Source organism: Staurois parvus, unplaced genomic scaffold (genome assembly GCF_062004578.1).
Source record: "Staurois parvus isolate SC_StPar_1 unplaced genomic scaffold, SC_StPar_1.0 ptg000209l, whole genome shotgun sequence".
Classification (NCBI taxonomy): Eukaryota; Metazoa; Chordata; class Amphibia; order Anura; family Ranidae; genus Staurois; species Staurois parvus.
The window spans coordinates 9,646,663-9,669,475 of NW_028318005.1; the positions used below are offsets into that span (position 1 = coordinate 9,646,663).

Consider the following 22,813-nt stretch of genomic DNA (forward strand, 5'->3'; position numbering starts at 1 on the left):
TCCCATGGCTCGGTATGTAGCCTAGTCAGTGCTTCCACGTAAGAGCCAACAAATTCATTGACTATTTGTACACTGACACTAATTGCAATTTAAAAAGCCACAGATGTGGGACATTAACCTCTAATTGTCATTTTTAACCCGTGTATGTCCCCTTGTGTGTTTGTACCAAGGCCAAACATTCCAGGGTATGTAAAATTTTGATCGTGGCTATTTGGGTGATTTCTGTTATGAATTAAAAAGGAGCCAAACAACTATTTGATAATAAATGGCTTCATATTATTATCATCCTTAATAAAAGAGCATTTTTTGGCATGATCAGTCATTTTCAATATCCATGCCACAATTTCTGCCAGGGTATGCAAAACTTCACACAGACCCAGTGCATGAGGGTCACTTTCAGGCTAGCCCCGCAACATCTAGTCCTATAGTGTCTGACTGCGTAACTCCAAAAGCCAAGCTGTGTATAAGCCACGATGAATAGTTAAAATCATAGAGACCAGCTCTAACAGCCATAGAGAAGAGTTCTAACTGGGGAGAAAAACTTAAAAAAAAAATGCTAGCTAAAAGTATGTCAGTCAGAGCTGAAGGAAAGATGTCCATCCTCCTCGAACACCAGTAATAAACTGGGAAATGCTGGTAGTAGGAGGGGTTATTCTAGGCTGGCCTACAGTTTGTTTTCCAGTGTCCAAAATACCTGTAGGCAGCAATATAACAATAAAATATGAATGTGCCCCTCAATGGATGGGAAAGGTAAAGGCTTTTGCTGGACTTGGGCATGAACGTTGCTGTGCAATATGGATCCCTGTATTTTAGGAAATTTTATTGTTGACTTACATCCAAAGTGTGTATATATTTTTTTTTTTTTTATTTGATTATATGCATTTGTCATTTGCTTGATGACAAATGTACTTTGGTGTGGAATGCTTTACTGGAAAGGTCAGTAAGTAACCACACAGTTTAATATAGAAACAACATGGGCTGCACCTGCTGCTGTTATTGTATTCTTGTCTCAATGACTGCTCATTTTCCTACAGTACCTCTAAAACTATGTGTTGTAGACCAGGATGCCTTGAGATATAGACTGTTAACTAAAATGGGCTATGTGGGCCCATATTACAAAAATAATTTCATTATAGGGCAATACCATAAAAGGCTTGCTATATATCTCTTTATACTCCCAACACAGCGTACTTTCTAAGTATATACAATATAACTGTGTATATTTTCCTTTTATTGGCAGACAATATTGATCTAAATTAACCTTTCTGCAAAAACTCAGTAAAAAAAAAAAAAGTCTTTAGCATACTGTATAGCTGCCAACATATAAATATTTCCAAAATATAGTTTGGGTTATGGTTGCTTGCTATAGGCAACTGAGTGGCAGAAAATTGATGAGACCCTTTCAAGATACCCCAACAATAGAATGATCTGACCATAAATCCAGAAAACAAAAACAAATGTTTTCTGGATATGCTACTGGATGATTTTCCAGTCAATTTACCTTTTTCTGATATCTTTGTACAGTATTTCTTTCCATCGTGACTTGAATGTTCATATCCTTCATGGCTCCAGTAGTGGCAGCTCTATTTCTGTCCTTGTTAAGTCCCCCCCGGTGTCCACTTTCATGAGCCATGATTCATCAAGATTTATCCTGCGTACACAGCGCCCAAGCTTGTCATATTCACCATCACACAGCAATTGTGAATTGATCCTTATTAATGTCAGTGTCACTCATATGTGAGGTGCGAGCAGCACAGGAGATGTGAGGAAGGTGTGAAAGGTCACAATCCTGGAATGGCTTGTGTATGGAAAGTGAAAGAAGAGATGTTTTGGAAGTGTTGTGAATATTGTAGGTCAGGAGTGAGGGAATCCCTAGAGAGCCAGCTTGCACTTTATACATTATCATTATTTGCATTGTTTAACCCATTTGTCAGGGTCATCATCAGTTGTCACTTTGGCTGGCAAGTTTGTATCTTTGCTTAGATACTTTTCTGCATGCTATCAATGCAGGGACTGAAACATGAACTTTGAATCAGTATTATTTATTTTAAGTCCGTTACTTTGGCCACTCAGTCCTCTCCTCTTCTGTTGTTGCTTTTCTTTCCATGATTCCCAATTTCCCTGTCCTCCATGCCAGAACCCAAAGTAGAAAGCCCTGTGTTGCTCTTTGTTGTTGTTTATGCATGGTTAAGAGCCTTCCCCATTTAACAATTTTAGGCCTGGCAATTGGCTGCTCAGGTGAAAACACTATATCGTGGGAGGATGGGGATTAGGTCGTTTGTTACCCCATTTTTTAGAAGTACATAGTATTTGGTACTACTTCAGAAGGGTGGCAACGTTAACCATCAGTCTATGGCAGTTGGTATCTATAGAAACTGTTAATTTGCCCAGGGAGGGCAAAGTGAAAGCTTTGATTGAAATACATCTGAAGTTTCATAAATGATAAGGTATGATCAGGAATGAATAAACTAAAAGCTAGATTTTGTGTACTTAAAATTGCATCTGAAGTTGCATCTAATGTATTTTTAGGGCACTGTCTTAATAGTTACAATTCAAGTAGTGCGATTTGAAAAACGGTTCCTGTATTACTTATTCACCACTTGTGTGATTGAACGATCATAGACTATAAGATAAATGGCACTAAAATCGCACATGTGTCTGTATCAGCGCTTTTTTGAAGTTGCACTTTAACCACTTGCCCTCTAGAGGATCTACACCCCCCCCCCCTTCCTGCTTCCTGACCAGGCCATTTTTTGTGTTACGATGCTGCGTTACTTTAACTGACAATTGCGTGGTCATGCAATGCTGCAAATTAAATTTACGGCCTTTTTTCCCCACAAATAGAGCTTTCTTTCAGTGGTATTTGATTGCCTGTGCATTTTATTTTTTGTGCTATAAACCAAAAATAGACTGACAATTTTGAGAAAAAAACTATTTTTGACGTTTTGCCAATAAACATGTCCACTAAAAAATTTAGAAAAATCAAATTTCGTCATAAATGTAGGGCAAAATGTATTCTGATACATGTCTTTGCTAAAAAAAAAAAAAAATCCCAATATGTGTAAATTAATTGGTTTACACGAAAGTTGTAGTGTTTACAAATGGCAGTATATATGCTGGAATGTTTTATTTTATGCTAGTATTGCCGATCAGCGACTTATAGCGGGACAGCGGTGGGCATTCTGACACCTTCCCTGCACCTAGCAGTCTGGACTCTGGTATTGATTAAACAAAGTTAAAGCTTATCACCTAAACCTAATTACAGCAAACAGAAGTTGATGCCAGAAAACCTGTAACAGAAAAAGTTTCTTAACCCCACATATTTTGGAATCCCCCTGCACATAACACATCACTCCAGGATAATAGTTCCGCTAAGCACAGTATGCCAAGGGGTCCCAGAAACAGTCCCTCCAGCCCTAATTGCAGGGAAAGGGTAGCTGGTCTAATTCACGGCTGGCCAGGTAGACCTCTTGGGGGGGAAAAAAGGTTCCTAGTAACACCAAGAGTGGGATCTCCTTAGTCCTGGGCCTATAGTCGGTGGGAAGTAGGCTGGACCCCAGGCCCCTCCAGGAGCCCAAGTCATGGCAGTTTTCATGACAGACTCCATCTTATACCTCCTACAATTTGGTGATTGTTGGGAAAACAGTAGATGATAGTTTGTCCTCTCAGGCCTTAATTGACAGATAAGAGGGTAAATTTGACAAATTAGTTTCTTTATAACCTTTAAATAATTCCTATTAATGTTCTCCACCATCACTGCATGTTTACTTATAGTCTGCTCAGTACATTGTTTTTTCTATTCCTCCTCTCAGTAAAATGGTGATGCCAACATCTACAGTCTGGAAACATTTCCACAGTGCAATTTCTGCTTAGAGCAGAGCTGCAATGTGCAAGTATTGTGAGAAGAAATCCAGGCATGCCAGAGGTGTCCTAAATGGCATTAGCATATACTTTATTGAATGAAATGATGAGGACCATAATGAAAGTATGAGTAGCTTTTCCCTCCAGACTTCTCATTCCCCAAAACTTTCTGCTGCTTCTCGATCATGACATAGTGTTTCTTCAGCATCTGCAAGTGAGGAAGTGTTACAAACCATGGCCTTACAAAAATACACCATCCCTTCCTTAACCACTTGCCTACCAGGCACTTATACCCCCTTATTTACCAGGCCAGTTTTCAGCTTTCAGCGCTGCCGCACTTTGATTGACAATTGCGTGGTCATGCAACATTGTACCCATATGACATTTTGATCATTTTTTTCTCACAAATAGAGCTTTCTTTTGGTGGTATTTAATCGCCACTGGGCACTTTACTTTTTGCGCTATAAATAAAAAAGGTGCAAAAAATTTGAAAAAAAAAAAAAAAGTTTCTTTGTTTCTATTATAAAATTTTTCAAACAGGTATTTTTCTCCTTCACTGATGTGCGTTGATGAGGCGGCACTGATGGGCACTGATAGGCAGCACTAAAGGGCACTGATAGGCAGTACTAATGAGGTGGCACGGATAGGCGGCACTAATATGCAGCACTGATAGGCGGCACTGATAGGTGACACTGATGATGGGTACTGATAGACTGCACTGACTGGCATCACTGCTGGGCACTGACTGGCACAACTGCTGGGCACTGACTGGTGGCACTGACTGGCAGCACTGCTGGGCTGCACTGGTGGGTGGCACTGGTGGGCTGCACTGGTGGGTGGGCACAGGTGGGTGGCACTGGTGGGCACAGGTGGGTGGCACTGGTGGGCACAGGTGGGTGGGCACAGGTGGGTGGCACTTCTGGGCACAGGTAGGTGGCACTTCTGGGCACAGGTGTGTGACACTGCAGAGTGGCACAGGTGGGTGCACTGCTGGGCACAGGTGGGTGCACTGCTGGGCACAGGTGGGCGGAGTTAGTGGGCACAGGTGGGCGGAACTTGCGGGTGGCACTGCTGGGCACCAATCATCAGGGCACTGATCATCAGTGCCCTGATGATCGGTGCCGATCCTCGCTCTGACCACTGCCGGTTCTCGGCAGTACTTTCCTCACGATCTGACAGCGTGAGGAAAGTGCAACCGAGAACCGGCACTTGCATTTCCCTGTGATCAGCGTGTCATTGGACACCGCTGATCACGTGGTAAAAGGCCGCTGTGATTGGCCTTTTACCACATCACGTGTTCAGCTGTGTCCGTAGGACACAGCGATCACGGAGATCGCCGGGTGCGCGCCCCCTGGGGCGTGCAGGAGAGCGCGTTCTGGTGGGACGTCATATGACGTCCACCCAGAACTGGCCGGCTGCAGTGCAGCCGTCATTCGGCTATCTGTGGTCGGCTACTAGTTAATAGATAAAGTGACACATAAAAATCGTGAGAACATTGATTAAGCTTTTGCAGGAGCACTATAAGCTTCTGGATCAGCATGGTCATAAACTGAAAATGAATATTAGCAGGAAGCTTATAAATTATGAGGGAAAGGGGGTGGTCACCTGTTCTCATGTATAGGTGAAATGTTCTTAACATATACAGTGCTTGTTCTATTTGTAAGCTGTATTTTTATTTCAAGCATAATACTTTATACTAACACACTGTATTTCACATTCCCAGTGTAACAAATTGACTTTTGATTTGTAAAACCTCTCCACACCTACAATTTTTTTTTTTTCTAAAATTTCCATTTTTTTCCGGAAAAAATATTTTAGGTTTCTTTTTTTCCTTATGGCTTCAACAGTTTCGGAGATTTTACATCTCTGGTTATGACAGGGGGACACCCCACCATAATACACTGAACTTGCCAAATTTCGATACAGGGCTTACCATAGTCTGTGTGCTGAAAAAATTATAAAACATTTCTATAAATACAAATTGGTACTCGTATCAAGTGCATTTTCATTTTTCACTGTTTTTAATCTTCCAACTTAGTCCCCCTTCTTCCACCCTGTTTGTGAAATCCCTTTGAGAAGAGAGTACATTTTTGACCATTAATGGAACTATGCTGCTGCTCATTTTTTCTTCAACACAAAAAAAATCTACAATATCTCGGGCCAAACCTTTTCGTATGAAGTTCAAAGACGTGTTCAGCATATGTTAATAAATCCGTCTGGACGATAATGCCGGACTTTCTCTCTCTGAAAGTTGGACTATTAAGACATATCTGTATACACTCATCTGCCAGCAGCCCCTCTCTCTCTCTCTCTCTCTCTCTCTCTCTCTCTCTCATGCAAGGAACTGTCTGCTTAGCTGGTGAAATACTTATTTGTGTGGTTGATTAATCAAGTGAATTAAACTGTAGGAAGAGTTTCCTTATGAACTGTTGAGGCTGTGTACCTGCAGCACTGGCCAGGCTCTCTACAGCTTGTATGAATGGGCGGGCCTTGCCTTCACTTTAAATAAGGGCATGGAATGTGCTCCACTTCCATGTGTAAGTAGATCACTTTCCCTGGACTCCATTAAGCAACATCTCTTCTGTTTGACAGACAAGCTGATAGAAGACGAGCATCTGACTAAAGCCGAGCAGGAAATCCAGAGCCTGAAAGGTAAGATGTGTGGTCACTGTGAGTATAGATGTTTGTAAAGGACAGTATCCTTCAATTTGGTGAGCTCAGATGGAGACCAAGACTGTCTGTCTAATTATCTCATTGTTCAGTTACAGTGTTCCTAAGCTGTCACAGAATGTCTCAAATACATTTATTTTTCAGGTTGTTTCACAGAGTAACCTTTTCAATGTTCTGCTGTGCTTATTTTTTGGTAAATTGTGCAGGTAGATGTTAGTGATTTAAACTGAGAATGTTTTTTGTGTTTTTAGCAGTATTTGAGGTTGTGCAGCACATTCAAATAGGGTTATTCAACAAAAGGGAAGAAGATACATTTGTTCCTCATAACAGCCAAATAAATTGCACCTGTCATATTTCTTGTGCTGTTTAGAAAGCTAATGGCCCCAAATCAGTAGCTTTGGGCACCCTATTTTTTCTTCCTCTTGTTAGTATAGCGTGTATTAACTCCTTTGCGACCGCAATACTACTTCAAAAGTCTAAATCTAAAATACCACTTGCCATGAGAATGTAAATTTAACCTTATAGCAGAGAACTAGAAATGTGCAACTGTCTGTATCTAGTTCAGAGCCACTGTAAATCAGAAAAATGAGTCCGTTATTGGGTTAACTGCATAACAACATAAAACATAGCAGCATGACAAGAACAACACTGCTCACAAAGAGTGATTATTAGAAACTGCATAACAATGTTGCTAAACTTAGTCTGGGTGTCTAAGCATCAAAAAATGCAGGTCACAAAAGGGTTAAACTTAATGTTCTGAACTTAAGATGTGGCGACTGTTTATTGCCATTGTAAGATGACCAAATGGAAATTAAGGTTTGCAGATATTTGTTTGGTTCCTAATTTGCACTTTTTGGTACTGGTATGATTTTGTTCAGTCGTGCAGACAGGGACAGTAAAACAGGTGGTTGGCAGCATTATATACAGTAGGGAGGTACTAGAATGTCTGTCAGCTTTTTACTTGCAGTTTGTATTTTTGCTAGTTAGATTCACCCTCCTTGTCCTGGTGACAATCGCCACTAATATGAGTGAGTGATTGGAAACTGTAGACAGCTGTCTGCAATGAAAATATACCTCTTGTAGACACTTACTGCTGAATATTTGCGACAGATAGTAAAGGGAAATCTCCCTAATGGGACACAAACAGCAAGAAGAGGAAGTGATGGGTTATAACTCTGCCCTTTTCTAGCAAACACAAAAATAACCAAAAGGTTTACTGCATACTTTTATATTGTTACTAATTTAGGTTAAAACTCCATATAGGATGTGGTTGTCAATGGGATTACTGCACACAGGGCAACTGTGTAAATGCTTTTCGACCTTATTAATGTCTATTATGTTCATCATTGAGCTTTCAGAATAAAAAGTAAAATGTGTGTGGATAGATGTCTCATTGCAGTGTGATCAGATTATATTCAATTCCAGTGGGCTCCCAACAATTTCACAGCACATGGACCAGATTATTGGTACATTTATCTTGTATACTTGGGAGTTCTGGGTTCAGTTTCAACCTCCTGGTTTCTTCAGTTTCCCTCTTGCAATTCTAAAACATATAGTTTGACATTCTGTACACCCATATGACTGCCAACAAAAGTGTCTGCTGTACTGCCGTTGTAACAAATTTGTCTGAGCTAGGTCAGCCTGCACAGGTTCTTCCCAAGTACTTCCCAGTTTTGAGCTCCAGATTATTTAAATTGACATTGAAATCAAAAAAATAAATTTCAAGTGGCTCAATTGTGGTTGGTTTCTACCAGTTTGTCCTGATTTGTGAACTAAGCTGTAATTGAGCTGTATTGGCTCTTTAACATATAATATAGAAAAGTGAGCTTACATGGAGAGTTGGGCCTGCAGCCAGATAAGCACTGCTACATGAGTCGAGTTATCATCTTCCTCCAACTGGGATGTCCATTAAGCTTGAGACTGTGCAGTTGCAGCACAATCCCTGAAAATAGCATCACACATGCTGCTGTTTTATAGATGTCCCATATGTTGGGTAGATTGTCGGTGTTAATTGACAAGATGTACCCTCATGACCAGCTTGTGCTGGCACACAATGGAGAGAGCTGCTGGGCAGGCACATAGTGTGAGTTCTGGCAGTGAGCTACATGATGTGTCACCATGGCTGCTTTTCACTCCTCCTTAACAAAACTCATTCCGATGTGTTTGGGTTACTGGACTTTTCCCTTACATGGTGTTGCATGATATACTTGTGTGCAGAGCTGATAAGCTGACTTGTTTATACTGCCTTTCTTTGCCAGTGCTATCTCTGTTGTGTAGTAGAGGGTCTCTTGGGTAGTCTATTTCCATTGTGTTTTTTTCCGGTCTCTGTTTCTTAAATTGTCTGTACCTAAGTTAGTCAGGCTGTGCTGTTCTGGATTTGTGCCTTCCAAAGGGCTGTATATGTTGTCTATTGCTTTTCTTTTGTCTGGATAATTCATGTTTCTGTTAGCAGTGCTTGTCAAATCTCAAGAGCTTCGGTACATGTTTCCATCAATGCAGTTTTTACCTTAATGTGAATGTCTGGGCCAAAAAAACTAAACAAAATACATAATCTGTACATGTCTAGAATACTTGCACATTTTCCCATGTTTTTTTTCTCTTTAAAGGAGAAAGGCTGAAATACAAGAAAACAAACATACACACTCACCTTCCTGCTGCAGCATCAGTCTGATGCTGCAGAAATCCCCCGACAGCTCATGACCACCAATCGCTCAGTTCTCTGTCCGCTCTGTGCAGAAAGCAGTATCTGTCAATCACCACTTTTTGCTGTGTTGCTCCAGCGCTTACTGGAGCACCAGGCTGGAGAGGGAGCTGGAGTGGCTGTCTCAGGCTTAGCTTCTCGCTGAGAGGGTGAGTCGGTTATTGATCAGGTATTTAGGAGGATCCCAACGTTATTGTCCGTATCCTTCCAGAGCGTGAAGCTGCTCAGTGACTTTGGCTTTAGCCCACTTTCGGCTGATTCTAGATCACAGGAGGGCACAAGTAAGTGCACTCCTGTGACCTACAAGTGAAGTATGACCAAAAATGCTTTGGCCTTACTACTCTTTAAAAACTGCATACTATTTCTTCTGTGAAACATCTAGTGTGCATCTAACTTTCTTTTTGAAATGACAATGCTGCTTCTGCTGCACTGAAATCTCAAACAGTGTTGTCAGCCCTCCCCAATTATGCCGGTGCTTCTCTCCCTCCCCTCATTGGCCCCCCAAGTCACCAGAACTAGTCCCTTTGAAAGTTTTCCCCTCATTACTTTTCTGGGGTCATCTCAAAGTTTGGGATTTTCTTCTTGATAATGGTCAACAGGACTAAGAGAGGGTGAATCTGCCTATCCAGGAGCGCAGACTATGTTAAAAATCTGAATTGTGTTCTAATCCATCTCCAGTCTATCCAAACTAAAAAAAAAAAGTTTTGCCTTTTAGTTATACTTTAAGAGATCCCAAAATTTTTGGAAAGCTGAACAGGTATTTTTCTGTACTTTCAGTATAAAACATGGGGAAATGTGCATGTATTTGTGTTTTTTTTTTTTTTTTGCATTTTTGTTTAGTCATATGCTTTAAAGGAAATGAAACCCAAGACAATAATATATTGCTGCCTTACAGTGTGGTGGCTGCATTCAGTTTCAGTTTTTCATGCTAACATTTTGATCTTGTCAGAAATGCAATGTCATTGTTACTTCCATTGAACTGAACAGAAAGCAAAACAAAAAATGGGGCACTATTCCTCCTACTGACGCCAGTGAAGGGGCACTATTCCTTCCCATGATACTGACAATGGGGTAATATCCCCCCCCTCAATAATACCAGTGATGGGGCACTCTTTACTTCCATTGTCGCCAGGGCATTTTTTACTCACTTGGACACAATGCAGCCCCCTTAAAGTTTGAATGACAATAAACCAGGCCCTTTGTTTAGGAAGTTTAGAGACTTCTGCCCTATGTAACAAATAAACAAAAGCAGATATGTGTAGACTAGCCTGGGTTGCTACTATGGCTCCCCCCATAGCTACATTAGAGGAGTGAGCATTGTCCCTCAGGGACACAGTAGTAATTGCAGAAGGGGACGACGACAAACTGTCACCATCTAAGAACTTGTAACCTGGCAATTTCTTGTGCTTTAAATTTGAAGATAAAGTTCAAATGTCAAAAGTTCCCATGGCAGGTCCTTCCACAGAGTTGTAGACCTGTGGCTGTAGAAGAAATATTATTAGATAGCCTATTGCAAATGTATTGCAGGAGACAACAATAGTGTTCCGCCAGGAATATCCAACAAAGTCAAGCCGTTCTTCCCCTGAGAAGAGTCCGTCAATGAATATCAGGCAAGGGTTTAGTGGACATAAGATGGTTGCCCAATGTGAGTGAAATTTTGCAAAGTTGCTTCAATGTCTGTACAATTACCTTATACTATGACATTATACATAACCTTATTAATAATAAAAAAAAAAAAAACAGTATGATCCTGCTTGCAAAAGTAGAGTTTACAGAAACTACAGCACATTAAATTGACTAAGTAAGCACTTGATGTAAAAGATACTCTGTTCTCACCTTTTTCGGAGGCCCATGTTTTAAGACTCCACTGCTTTGCTAATCCCTCAGCCACTATATGTATCTGACACCTCCAGGTGTGTGAAATGCCTCCCTTTAGGAGGATCCCAGCAAGTGCTGGGTTGCTAGAAAGGTAAGTATATAGCTTCTGCGTGATCTTAGTTTATTAAGTGGCTTTTCAGATTATTGCTGCATTTAAAGTATCTGCTTACTGAAAATACAGTATTCTTTCTCTTTCATGCATTGTTTCCAAACTTTGTCCAGGAGATGAGATCCTTATTTGGTTAGGATTGTTAACTATAACTGATTACATAAGCTTACAAGTATTATGTTTCAGAATGGTGCAAATTTTTTAGGATGTGTGTCAATGTGCTTTGTATGGCTCGATGAGTAACCTCTGCAATCATAGCAGGGAAAATCCACATAGATGTTCTGATGAGGAGTTCACTCAAGTGGGAGAGTCCGCTCTGTACAGATTCCCGTTTTAGAAATATATGAATTGTGATCTAGTATCTTTTCTTGTGTGTAATGAGTGCCTCCCTCATAGGCAGTTAGTGATAGAAATAACTCCACACATACTGTCTCTTGCCTAATTAAAACATTTTACCACCTTTTATCAGCTTGAGCTTGATTTATGATGTGGTTGGCATCCACAACAGTAGATAGAGAAGTCCAGCTTTAATGTAACCTGTAATCTGTACTATTTAAAAGGAAAAAACAAAACCTGAAATCGTTGAACGGGAAAAAAAAATAAAACTTGCAATAACACGGTTGCATAAATATGCACACCCTTAATCTAATACTTTGTTGAAGCACCTTCTGATTTTATGATCGCATCCAGTCTTTGGGGTAGTAGTCTGTAAGCATGGCATATCTTGCCTTCAGAATCTTTGCCCACTCTTCTTTGCAAAAGCACTCCAAATCTGTCAGTTTGCAAGGGCATCTTCTCTGCACAGCCCTTTTTAGGTCACCCCACAGATTTTCAATTGGATTCAGGTGCTGACTCTGGCTGGGCAACTCCAAAACTTTGATCGTTTTCTGGTTAATCCATTCTTCTGTCGATTTGGAGGTATGGTTTGGTTGGTCGTCATGCTGAAATATGAAATTCCTCTTCATGGTTGTCAGGAATGGCATGCCAATAGACAATATGACTCTTCTGGACTGCCTTCTGTGCCCAGGCTAATACATGTTCCCTCTCTTGCTCGCAGAAACTATGCTTATGCGCAATCGCATTGGTGCTTGTACCCGTGCACATCAACACTCATGTGCATGTGTGACAGATGCTGGTGCCAAACGGGCTTTTTAAACTGGCCCAGTGCTCAGGATCAGTGCTGCTTTGTCTTCAGCCTACTTTGTATTCTGTGTCCTGATTCCAGTTGCTGACCCGGATTGTCTCTCCCTGCTCTGAAATATCCTACTAGAATAGCTGAATTTTATATGGGTTTAATCAGAGTCGCTTTAAATAATGGCTGGTGTGTATTGATTGCTAATTAACATCAATGAGCCAATATAGTCTAATCCATGCTCAGGTGCCACATCCCCAATGTATGTAAAATGGTAAAGTAATTTGGTTTGGAATTTTTTTGGGCACCAATCATAACACAAGATGAAAGTATAAATCATTTATTAATTTACAATCATAAAACATGATCTGTAAAAACAACCAATTGGTGACCAAACATTGTACAAAGACTATCGTTAATACATATGCAGTTATAATAGCTGCAGGTTTGTGAATAATCCCCAACATGTTTCAATTCAAAAATCTTTATCGGGGGAGACAACGGTCAATATATTTGTTTTTACTGATTGTGCTTTTAAAATCGGCTTGAATGTGATTGGTTAGTTTTGAACACAGTCACATTTCTTTTTTTTCTCTCCCCCACTGTACAATTTTAATTTTTAATTGAATAGTACAGATTATAGGTCGCATTAAAGGTGGAACAAATGTATCTTGGTTGGTATTTTTACATCTCAAAACCTGCATTGTTACAGGGTTGTGTAGACTTTTTATATCCACTGTAGCAGAGATTAGGTGCGGTGCATAGCATGGATCAAGCCTTCGTTCTCTTATGATAAAATGTCAGAAAGTGTCTGACTGAAATGACTGTAAGGAAAGATAGATGACTGACAAGTTTATTTTTTTACTATTCTTCCTGTCATTGTAATGATCAAAATACATTTGTATCCTTAAAGCTTTTTAGTCCAATCTAGAGGTTTTTAGCAATAAAAGAAAGTTTAGTAGGTAGTTTTCAGTAATCATCTTCAAGGAAACCATTTGTGAAAGAAATACAGGGACTGCCATTGCTGATCTTCTGAAAATGTTAGATGCCTGGCTCGCTCAGATGTCAGTACTTACACCCTGTTCCAAATTATTATGAAAATAATATTTTTCTCATTTAACTAAATAATTGATGTAAATAAGTCAGCATTATTCTCATGTTATCAACTATTAAGAGTACAATTCAAATTTTGTTTCACACACCTCCTAATGATAACAGTATTTTTTTTTTTTTTTAAACATAAAAAACTTACAATGAACTGTTCCAAATTATTACGCACAGTAAGTTTCAAAACACTTTATAGGTTGTAAAGAACTGAAAATTGTCATTTGTTGTGTTTGCAGCATATTTACTGAAATAAAAAGCTGTTTCAATCAAACGTTTAACAACATTTTAACTTTTTAAACATTTTAACAGGTCACGTTACATTTTAACATAGGACCCCTTATTTGATAGCAGCTTCACAAGTCTTGCATCTATTGAACTTGTGAGTTTTTGGACAGTTTCTGCTTGAATTTTTTTGCCAGATGTCAGAATAGCCTCCCAGAGCTGCTGTTTGGATGTAAACTGCCTCCCACCCTCATAGATCTTTTGCTTGAGGATGCTCCAAAGGTTCTCAATAGGATTGAGGTCAGGGGAGGATGGAGGCCACACCATGACTTTCTCTCCTTTTATCCCCATAGCAGCCATTGATGCAGAGGTATTCTTTGCAGCGTGAGATGGTGCATTGTCATGCATGAATATGATTTTATTATGGAAAGCATAGTTCTTCCTTCTGTACCAGGGAAGAACTAGGTCATCTTTACACCTTCGGGGACCCTAAAGGGGCCGACCAGCTCTGTTCCCACAATTCCAGCCCAAGACATGACTCCACCACTGCCTTGCTGATGTCACAGCCTTGTTGGAACAGGGTGGCCATCCATCAACCATCCACTACTCCATCCATCTGGACCATCCAGGGTTGCACGGCACTCATCAGTGAACAGGACTGTTTGAAAATTAGTCTTCATGTATTTTTCTGCCCAATGCAGCCGTTTCTGCTTGTGAGCATTGGTTAGTGGTGGCCGAATAGAAGGTTTATGCACAGTTGCAAGACTCTGGAGGACTCTACACCTTGATGTCTTTGGGACTCCAGAGGCACCAGCAGCTTCAAATATCTGTTTGCTGCTATGTAATGGTATTTTAGCAGCTGCTCTCTTGATCCAATGCATGGATCTGGCAGAAATCTTCCTCAATGTGCCTTTATCTGCACAAACCCGTCTGTGCTCTGAATCAGCCATAAATCTCTTAATAGTGCGATGATCACGCTTAAATATCTAATGTTTTCATACCTCGTCCAAGGTATTAAACTATTTCACTCTTTTCGGCAGCAGAGAGATCCTTTTTCTTCCCCATATTGCTTGAAAATGGTGCTCTGCTTAATAATGTGGAACACCCTCCTTTAGTAGTTTTTCCTTAAATTGGGCTCACCGGCCAATCTAATTATCACAGGTGTCCGAGATTGTTTTCAGTGATCAAAAGAGCCCTGAGACACAATGCCATCCATGAGTTAAACTGAAAAACAAAATATTTCATCTTTGTGACACTTAAATAGAATTTTCGTAATTTGGAACAGGGTGTATACCACAGTACAAGACGCTGACCTTGTACAAGTATGCAGTTCAGATAAGCAAGGTGAAGTCAGAATTCCAATTCTGCATATTTTGTTAGGTGTCTTGTTTTCACTGTGCCGATACTATTAGGTCATCATGACAGCTACGAAAATGAGCAATTGCAGTCTCCATGATTGGTTTCTACATGTTCCAGTATAAAGATTCCTAATTTGTCAAATTACGTCCATTAACTGCTGCTTATTGTCTACCAGTCAAATTCTTACATTTGCTAGTTAATTGTTATGAGGGCAGCAAAGATGTTCCAGCAATTTACTAAATGGGCTATACATAGTTCCTAGACTCATTAGGACAGTGTATAAAGAATTTTGTTCACACCACATCTGCTTTTCTCTCTATATAAGTAAGTGGGAATACAAAAGCAGCTTAGGAGATCAACTGCAGGTCAGACACACATGGGGGATAACTGATCTCAGAAGTATGAAAGCTATAGCAAACCCTCACCTTGTAAACCAACCCATTCAGTTTAAAATAGAGATTAAGGGTAAAACGTGTGTATGAATATTAAAATAAATATTTATTTAGTATACCCCCCCCCTTTTTTTTTTATAAGTGATCTGTTAACAGTGCATTGCAACAGTATGTATCCCCCCATTACTTTCTGTACATACAACAATGGTCACTAGGACAAATACATTTAATCTTCACAATTCTCAGCATGGGCTCAGACTGGCCTACAATCAGGAAGGCCCTAGTATGAGTAGGTCATAAATGTCTTAGAAGTGAATGTATGTGACAGTTGAAGCAAAGATTTGCATACTTGAGTAGAGAATCTAGAATGTATTGTTGCTGTTATATCCCAGCCTTATAGTGTGCCAAACTCTTAGTAATCATAACAGATGTGACCCTATGCATCATCCCACCTGGAAATTGGCTAAGCCTGAGGCAGGTACAGGAAGCTCAGGCATTGCATTGTGGGATTGAGAAGGTAAATTGGTTGTGACATAGAAATATATTGATAATAAAAACTGTGATCACTTATTGTAAAACACCCATATATAAAACTGAGTTTACTGTTTCTTATCTGTGACTTTTGTAGGGAGTCCGGTAGACGTGAGAGATTCAGACTTATCAGATACACTCAGTCCTAGCAAGGACAAAAGCAGTGACGACACTACAGGTATAAGTGTGTCAGTGTAATAAGCACACAGCTGTTACATTATGTGGTCTAGTTGTGGAAGCACATCTGGATGACAGTCATTTTGTATGTTTACATGTGTATATTTGCTTTTGAGTCAAAGTAATGACCCCAAATCACAAAACTTTAATCATGAGTATTATGCATGATAATGATTTGATGGGCCTAAATCAAAGCTTCAGTGCTGTGTTATTCAGATGTGCTGCATTTGATGAATGATGGAATCAAGCAGTGGCATATATTGTGATTATTGCACTTGTATTTTGTGTTAGAGACAGGAGACCTGTACTTGTGCTTATACCTTTTCCCTTTGCAAGAACTGTTTACATTCCTATGGTATTTTTGGTCAGAAATCAAAGCATGGAAGATTCTTCCAGAAAAGGAAGTGATATAATTTCCTGTTCCAAACAAAATTCAATGGACCATTTATGAAATACTTTTTTTTTCCAAATCCCTAAATTACTAGCTCTATTGGAATATTCTTTAGAAGTAAAGATATTGCTCACATCAACCAACCATCAGCCTACCTTTTTACTAGCATGTTATTGTAAAGTAGAGAGGCTGGTTGCTGTGGGCAGCACATACACTTTTTCTGTCCAGCACCCATATGGATTCCTCCTGGCTCCTTTAATATATCTGCCTGTCATCTCATTTAGATTGTAAGCCCTTTGGGCAGGGAACTCCATGTTGTGCTGTTGTGACTTCTATTTGATATTGTGTTATGCTCTTTGTTGTTGCTTGTAAATTTGTAAAGTGGTGTGTAACCTGGAGGCTTATTATATGATGCATATTGTATGTGCGTGTATGTGTGTGTGTGTATATGTGTGTGTGTATATATGTGTATGTATGTATGTATATATATATATATATATATATATATATATATATATATATATATATATATATATATATATATGTGTGTGTGTGTGTATACACACAGTACACAAACTGGTTCTGCACTAATCACATTCCTCTTATTTTTTTTACAGACGGCCAAATGGATGAGCAAGAGCTGAATGAGTCACTTAATAAAGTTACCATACTCAAAGGTAGACATCCTGCTTGCAGTTTCTTCTACATAGAAATTGTCCTAAAGGAAAAATGTGTGTCTCCTAACAACCTGTCAAAATACTTGATTTCGTTTTGGCCCTCATTGTAAAAATGACAGTTGGGCTAAAGTTGTTGTCCTTCCCTGTAAAAAAAAATCACTTTTTTTTTCCTGTATTATGCCACAGTATTTAAAGGATGAGGTAAAATGATTTTCTGTTAGTGATGGTTTTATGGAAGGCACTAATTGGTTGGTGGGAAACACGAGCTGTTTTCCATTTACCTCATACTTGTGTTAAGAATTTATTCTTGGCACACTATTTAAAGTGTACACATTGAATGTTAGACCCTAGAATTGCATAATACCTGTTTAAGTGCCAGTAATGCACATGGTTGTGGCTTGACAACACACTTGGATTTAGCGGTGTCAGCTCTGCCCAGTTGTGTTTTTTTTTTTTTTTGCTAAACTACCCCCTATCATATTCTGCAAAGACCAATCGTTCTCTAGTCTCAAGATAACAAATAGGAGAGCTGATTAGATTCCAGGGGATAACACTAGATGTGTGCACATGACAGGACAGCTGAGGACTCCTAACATGAGCAAGTTATTTTTTGTTCTTTCTGAACAGATAAAGCAAAACACTTTCAGTGGTATATTTAAAAAAAACAAAAGTAAGCAAATAAAATGTATCCTTTCTTTACATACACTTTTTAAAACTTTATTTCGGTCAAATATGTAATGGTTAAATTTATTTTTGTTTTTTTTTATGTTCTGTCCATATTAACGAGGAGCTTCATCCCCCCCCCCTGTAGATTTTTTTTCTAATTTCTCCTCTTCGTCTCTGCTGGATTGCCCTCAAAATACTTACTGGCATGCTCAGCAAATCCAGAGTTGTCCTCTTGTGATCTGGTAATCCTCTGCTTCTCTCTGTGTCCCACACTGCTAACTTTCTCCTTAAAGTCATCAGGAGCCAGATGTCTCTTCTGATTTAGGCAGCCGGCCCCCTGATTTCTCACTTAATAGTACCAGCCTCCTCCGTCCTCTGTGTTGAAGCTGACTCCTGGGATGCATGACGTGCATATCTCAGGAGTAGAGATATTGGGGTGGGGGCAGGGGGGAATGTAGGAATGAAAAGTATTTTGTATGAGAGAAGCTTTAAAGTAGTATTAAACCCAAACACACAAATGTCTTATATTGCAGATTACCATTTCTTAGATGTGGTGGCTGTATTAGTTTCCTTCTTTTGGAGAGGGCTTTTTGCCCTCTGTTTTCACCTTGTGATCTGGTCAGTAACATACCTCCTGGATTAGAGTGCCCGCACTCTGGATGAAGGGGCACCTTTAGACAGCAGTATTGTCTGGGTGAAGGGGAATGTTAGGTGGACTAGCAGTTTAGAGCCAAACTCCAGCTCACAGTGCAGTTACACAAGCAGTTACAGCAGCATTTTTTTTTTCTTTTGGGATAAAGGTTTTACATGAATAAAAGCTGGTCATTTTAAGCATCCCTGTCAGTGGTAAGTGATTTTGTCTCAACCCTATAACTGCTACATTTGTAGGAGAGCTTGTTCTGTTGAAAAACAGACTTACTGGTTGGATCACTAGATGGAAATAAATAATGCAGCCACCACATTGAAGAACTGGTAAGCTGCAATATGAGAAATGTTTGCTTTTGGGTTTAATTCTGCTTTAAGGAGATTGCCCATTACCTTCAACCTTGAAACATAACAGGATGTGTGAGATCTCTGCCAAGTAAGGGAAATTCCCTCTTACAGTTAACAATGGTAAGTATCCCCTTTGGAACATGTGCCCCCTGCTTTCCAATTCTAGTAACAACTCAAATTTCCCTCACTCTGTCCTGGTAACAATGGTCACCAGGACAAATTGCATAAGTGAATGAGTCTTCTTAATGGGGATACCGACTGCAGTAAAAACAAAGGGTCTAACCACAGTTCCATTAGAACTGACTTCCAGAAAACAAGCAAAAGTTGTGCTGCTGATCATAGCAACCATCCACACGTACAGTATCTCACAGAAGAGAGTACACCCCTCACATTTTTGTAAATATTTTATTAACCTTTCATCTGACAACACTGAAGAAATGACACTTTGCTACAATGTAAAATAGTGATTGTACAGCTTGTATAACTTTAAATTTGCTGTCCCTCAAAATAACTCAACACAGCCATTATTGTCTAAACCGCTGGCAACAAAAGTGGGTACACCCCTAAATGAAAATTGTCCCTCCCTGGTGTCATGTGACTTGTTAGTGTTACAAGGTCTCAGGTGTGAATAGGGAAGAGGTATGTTAAATTTGGTGTTAATCACTCTCTCATACTGGTCACTGGAAGTTCAACATGGCACCTCATGGCAAAGAACTCTGAGGATCTGAAAAGAAAGAATTGTTGCTCTACATAAAGATGGCCTAGGCTATAAGAAGATTGCCAAGACCCTGAAACTGAGCTGCAACACGGTGGTTTAACAGGACAGGTTCCACTCATAACAGGCCTCGCCATGGTCGACCAAAGAAGTTGAGTACACATTCTCAGCGTCATATCCAAAGGTTGTCTTTTGGAAATAGACGTATGAGTGCTGCTAGCATTGCTGCAGAGGTTTAAGGGGTGGGGGTCAGCCTGTCAGTGCAGACCATACGCCGCACACTGCATCAAATTGGTCCGCATGGCTGTCGTCCCAGAAGGAAGCCTCTTCTAAAGATGATGCACAAGAAAGCCTGCAAGTAGTTTGCTGAAGACAAGCAGATTTAGGACATGGATTACTGGAACCATGTCCTGTGGTCTGAGGAGACCAAGATAAACTTATTTGGTTCAGATGGTGTCCAGTGTGTGTGGCGGCAACCAGGTGAGGAGTGCAAAGACAACTGTGTCTTGCCTACAGTCAAGCATGGTTGTTGTAGTGTCATTGGCTGGGGCTGCATGAGTGCTGCCGGCACTGGGGAGCTACAGTTTGAGGGAACCATGAATGCCAACATGTACTGTGACATACTGAAGCAGAGCATGATCCCCTCCCTTCAGAGACTGCACCTCAAGGCAGTATTCCAACATAACCCCAAACACACCTCCAAAACGACCACTGCCTTGCTAAAGAAGCTGAGGGTAAAGGCAATGGACTGGCCAAGCATGTCTTCAGAACTAAACCCTACTGAGCATCTGCTGGGCATCCTCAAACGGAAGGTGGAGGAGCGCAAGGTCTCTAACATCCACCAGTTCCGTGATATCGTCATGGAGGAGTGGAAAAGGACTCCAGTGGCAACCTGTGAAGCTCTGGTGAACTCCATGCCCAAGAGGGTTAAGGCAGTGCTGGAAAAGAATGGTGGCCACACAACATATTGACACTTTGGGCCCAATTTGGACATTTTCACTTAGGGGTGTGCTTGTTGCCAGCGGTTTAGACACTAATGGCTGTGTGTTATTTTGAGGGGAAAGCAAATTTACAGTGTTATACAAGCTGTATATTTACAAACATGTGAGGGGTGTACTCACTGCTGTGAGATACTGTATGTTTTTCAGAAATTGAAACTATTAAAGTATAACTAAAGGCAAAACTTTTTTTTTTATATGTAGTTTTGAATAGAGTGAAGAGGGATTAGAACACCTGTCAAGTTTTTATTGCTGTCTGTGCCCCTGTTAAGGTGTTTCACCCTCTATTTGTCCTGTTTACCATTATAATTGAAAGTGAAAGTAAAAGAAAATCCCAAATGTATTTGTTGTTCCCAGAAAAGTAATAGGAATTCTTCTAATGGGGACATTAGTTCTGGTGACCTGGGGGTCCCCAAGGAATTCCCTTAATTAGCAGGGATTGCCTCACACTCCCTGTCTGGCTATGGGAAAGTAAGTAAAGGGAAAGTTAGGCCTATAGTTCTGTTTTAAACCTTAGGTGTTTAGGGCAGCAAATCCATTTGTAATGTATTTTCTTAAGGCTCCATCTGCATGTATAAAAGTGAAATTATAGTTATAGTGAGTCTAGTCTGTCGAGTTACCCTCTTGACTAGAACACCTCCTGGGGCAGCAGATTGGCTTGATTCTGGTTTCGCTCCCACTCCCCTTGGACGCTCAACCTTTTCTTTAGGTGTGTAGCTTAGTGCTTTTGGTTCTGTGATGTAGTAATTTGATAAAATGGTGCTGTGTTTTCCTCTAGATGAGATTCATCACGTACAAGCTGGCACTAATGATGCGAAACAAGAGATCCAGCAGCTGCGGAAGGAACTCTCCGAAGCTCAGGATCTAGCCAAAACTAGCCGACAGAAATGCTTAGAACTTCAAGGTGAGATTGGGGTTCATAGATGAGATTTTGTTCTTACCACATCTACTTGGATCACAGCCTCCTTACAGTGACAAGTTTTACTCTTACCTCCTCTTTGCCGCGTTTCCACCATTTTAGGTCTGTGAAGGCCTGAGCAAATATAATTATGGTAAAAGCCCCACTCTTCTGTTAGATATGTGGGTGGAACAGAAATGTCCAAGTATAAGAGGTGTAGAAACTGAATTTTTTATCTTGGAATAAAGATGTGTGTATTTTTTCCATCTTTTGACATTCTAACACAGATTTTGTTTGCAGCACTCCTAGAAGAAGAAAGAAAATCCAGTAGAAAACAGGCTGAAGATTCCACCAAGCAGATCCAGAACCTCCAAGGTATTCAAGATATTTTTGCTTGATCCACGCCAGAATAAAGTCAATAAAATTTAGAATTCTAATTGTTGATATAGCAAGTAAGTTTTAGCTTGTCTGAACTATCACAAAACAATAGTGCAGTGCTAAGATAAATTAAAATGTATGTGCAATACAATAGTGCAATGCATATATATCAAACTCTTAGTGTCACCAAAAATCGAAAAAAAAAAAAGGAATCCAAATGTGAAGCCAAAAACTGTGAATTCAGTGCTTCTTCGATTATGAGGGAAATGATAGATGTGTATACCACATACCACCAAAACTTCTTAATGATGAACCATATAGTACCTTGGTGTACAACAAAGGGAGGCTTACCAGAATCGTATGACCCCCCCATTAATAGTGATCAGCCAGCACTTGTGTATCAATCCAATATATCCAGCTTTCTTTAAAACCACATGTCAATGATGGTACTGCTGCGTTATATCAGATCACTGTGCATATACTCAGTTGGACATAGTATTATGTAAAAGAAAAAGACAGGCTCTCCATAGTGTAATCCAGATTAAAACACCAGTTTATTATGATAAATTCACTTACAATGAAAAGATGACCAGCAGGCACTTCATACCATATAAACAACTCATATTCCAGAATCCAAGATGGCTGCAGCGGGATCACGTATACGTAGTGGCGTCTGCGCCATCTCTGCCCTATAAAGATGTTAGAAAAAGCTATCTTTATATGTGCTGTCAAGTCTGATGAGACCCCTGACCAATGCAACTCCATTGGTCAGTGCAATATCTTTAGTGTGCCAGGTATTCCTTTGGGTGATTAGAGAGCAATGTGAAATAAAGAGTTTTCACTTTCTTTCTGACATTCTTCCTGATTTTGGATAGGAAAATTTCACGCCTTATATTGTCATGTTTTTTAACTCTCTACATTACAATTGTTTGTATTGTGCAACAGCTTGTTATCTCTT

At 40.0% G+C, this 22,813-nt stretch overlaps 1 protein-coding gene across 6 annotated transcripts in view; it reads left to right on the top strand.

Moving 5' to 3' along the window:
- The window catches only part of SLMAP (sarcolemma associated protein), a 239,621-nt gene that overhangs the window by 189,408 nt on the left and 27,400 nt on the right, over positions 1-22,813 (top strand). For 4 of the 6 annotated variants that reach the window (XM_089678751.1, XM_089678750.1, XM_089678755.1 and 1 more), the window contains 5 exons: positions 6,454-6,513; positions 16,060-16,140; positions 17,148-17,207; positions 21,358-21,483; positions 21,778-21,852. In XM_089678751.1, the coding sequence (XP_089534877.1) occupies positions 6,454-6,513; positions 16,060-16,140; positions 17,148-17,207; positions 21,358-21,483; positions 21,778-21,852 (402 nt within the window). The remainder of the gene's footprint in view (positions 1-6,453; positions 6,514-16,059; positions 16,141-17,147; positions 17,208-21,357; positions 21,484-21,777; positions 21,853-22,813) is intronic. The other 2 variants (XM_089678753.1, XM_089678754.1) reach the window with 1 other exon arrangement.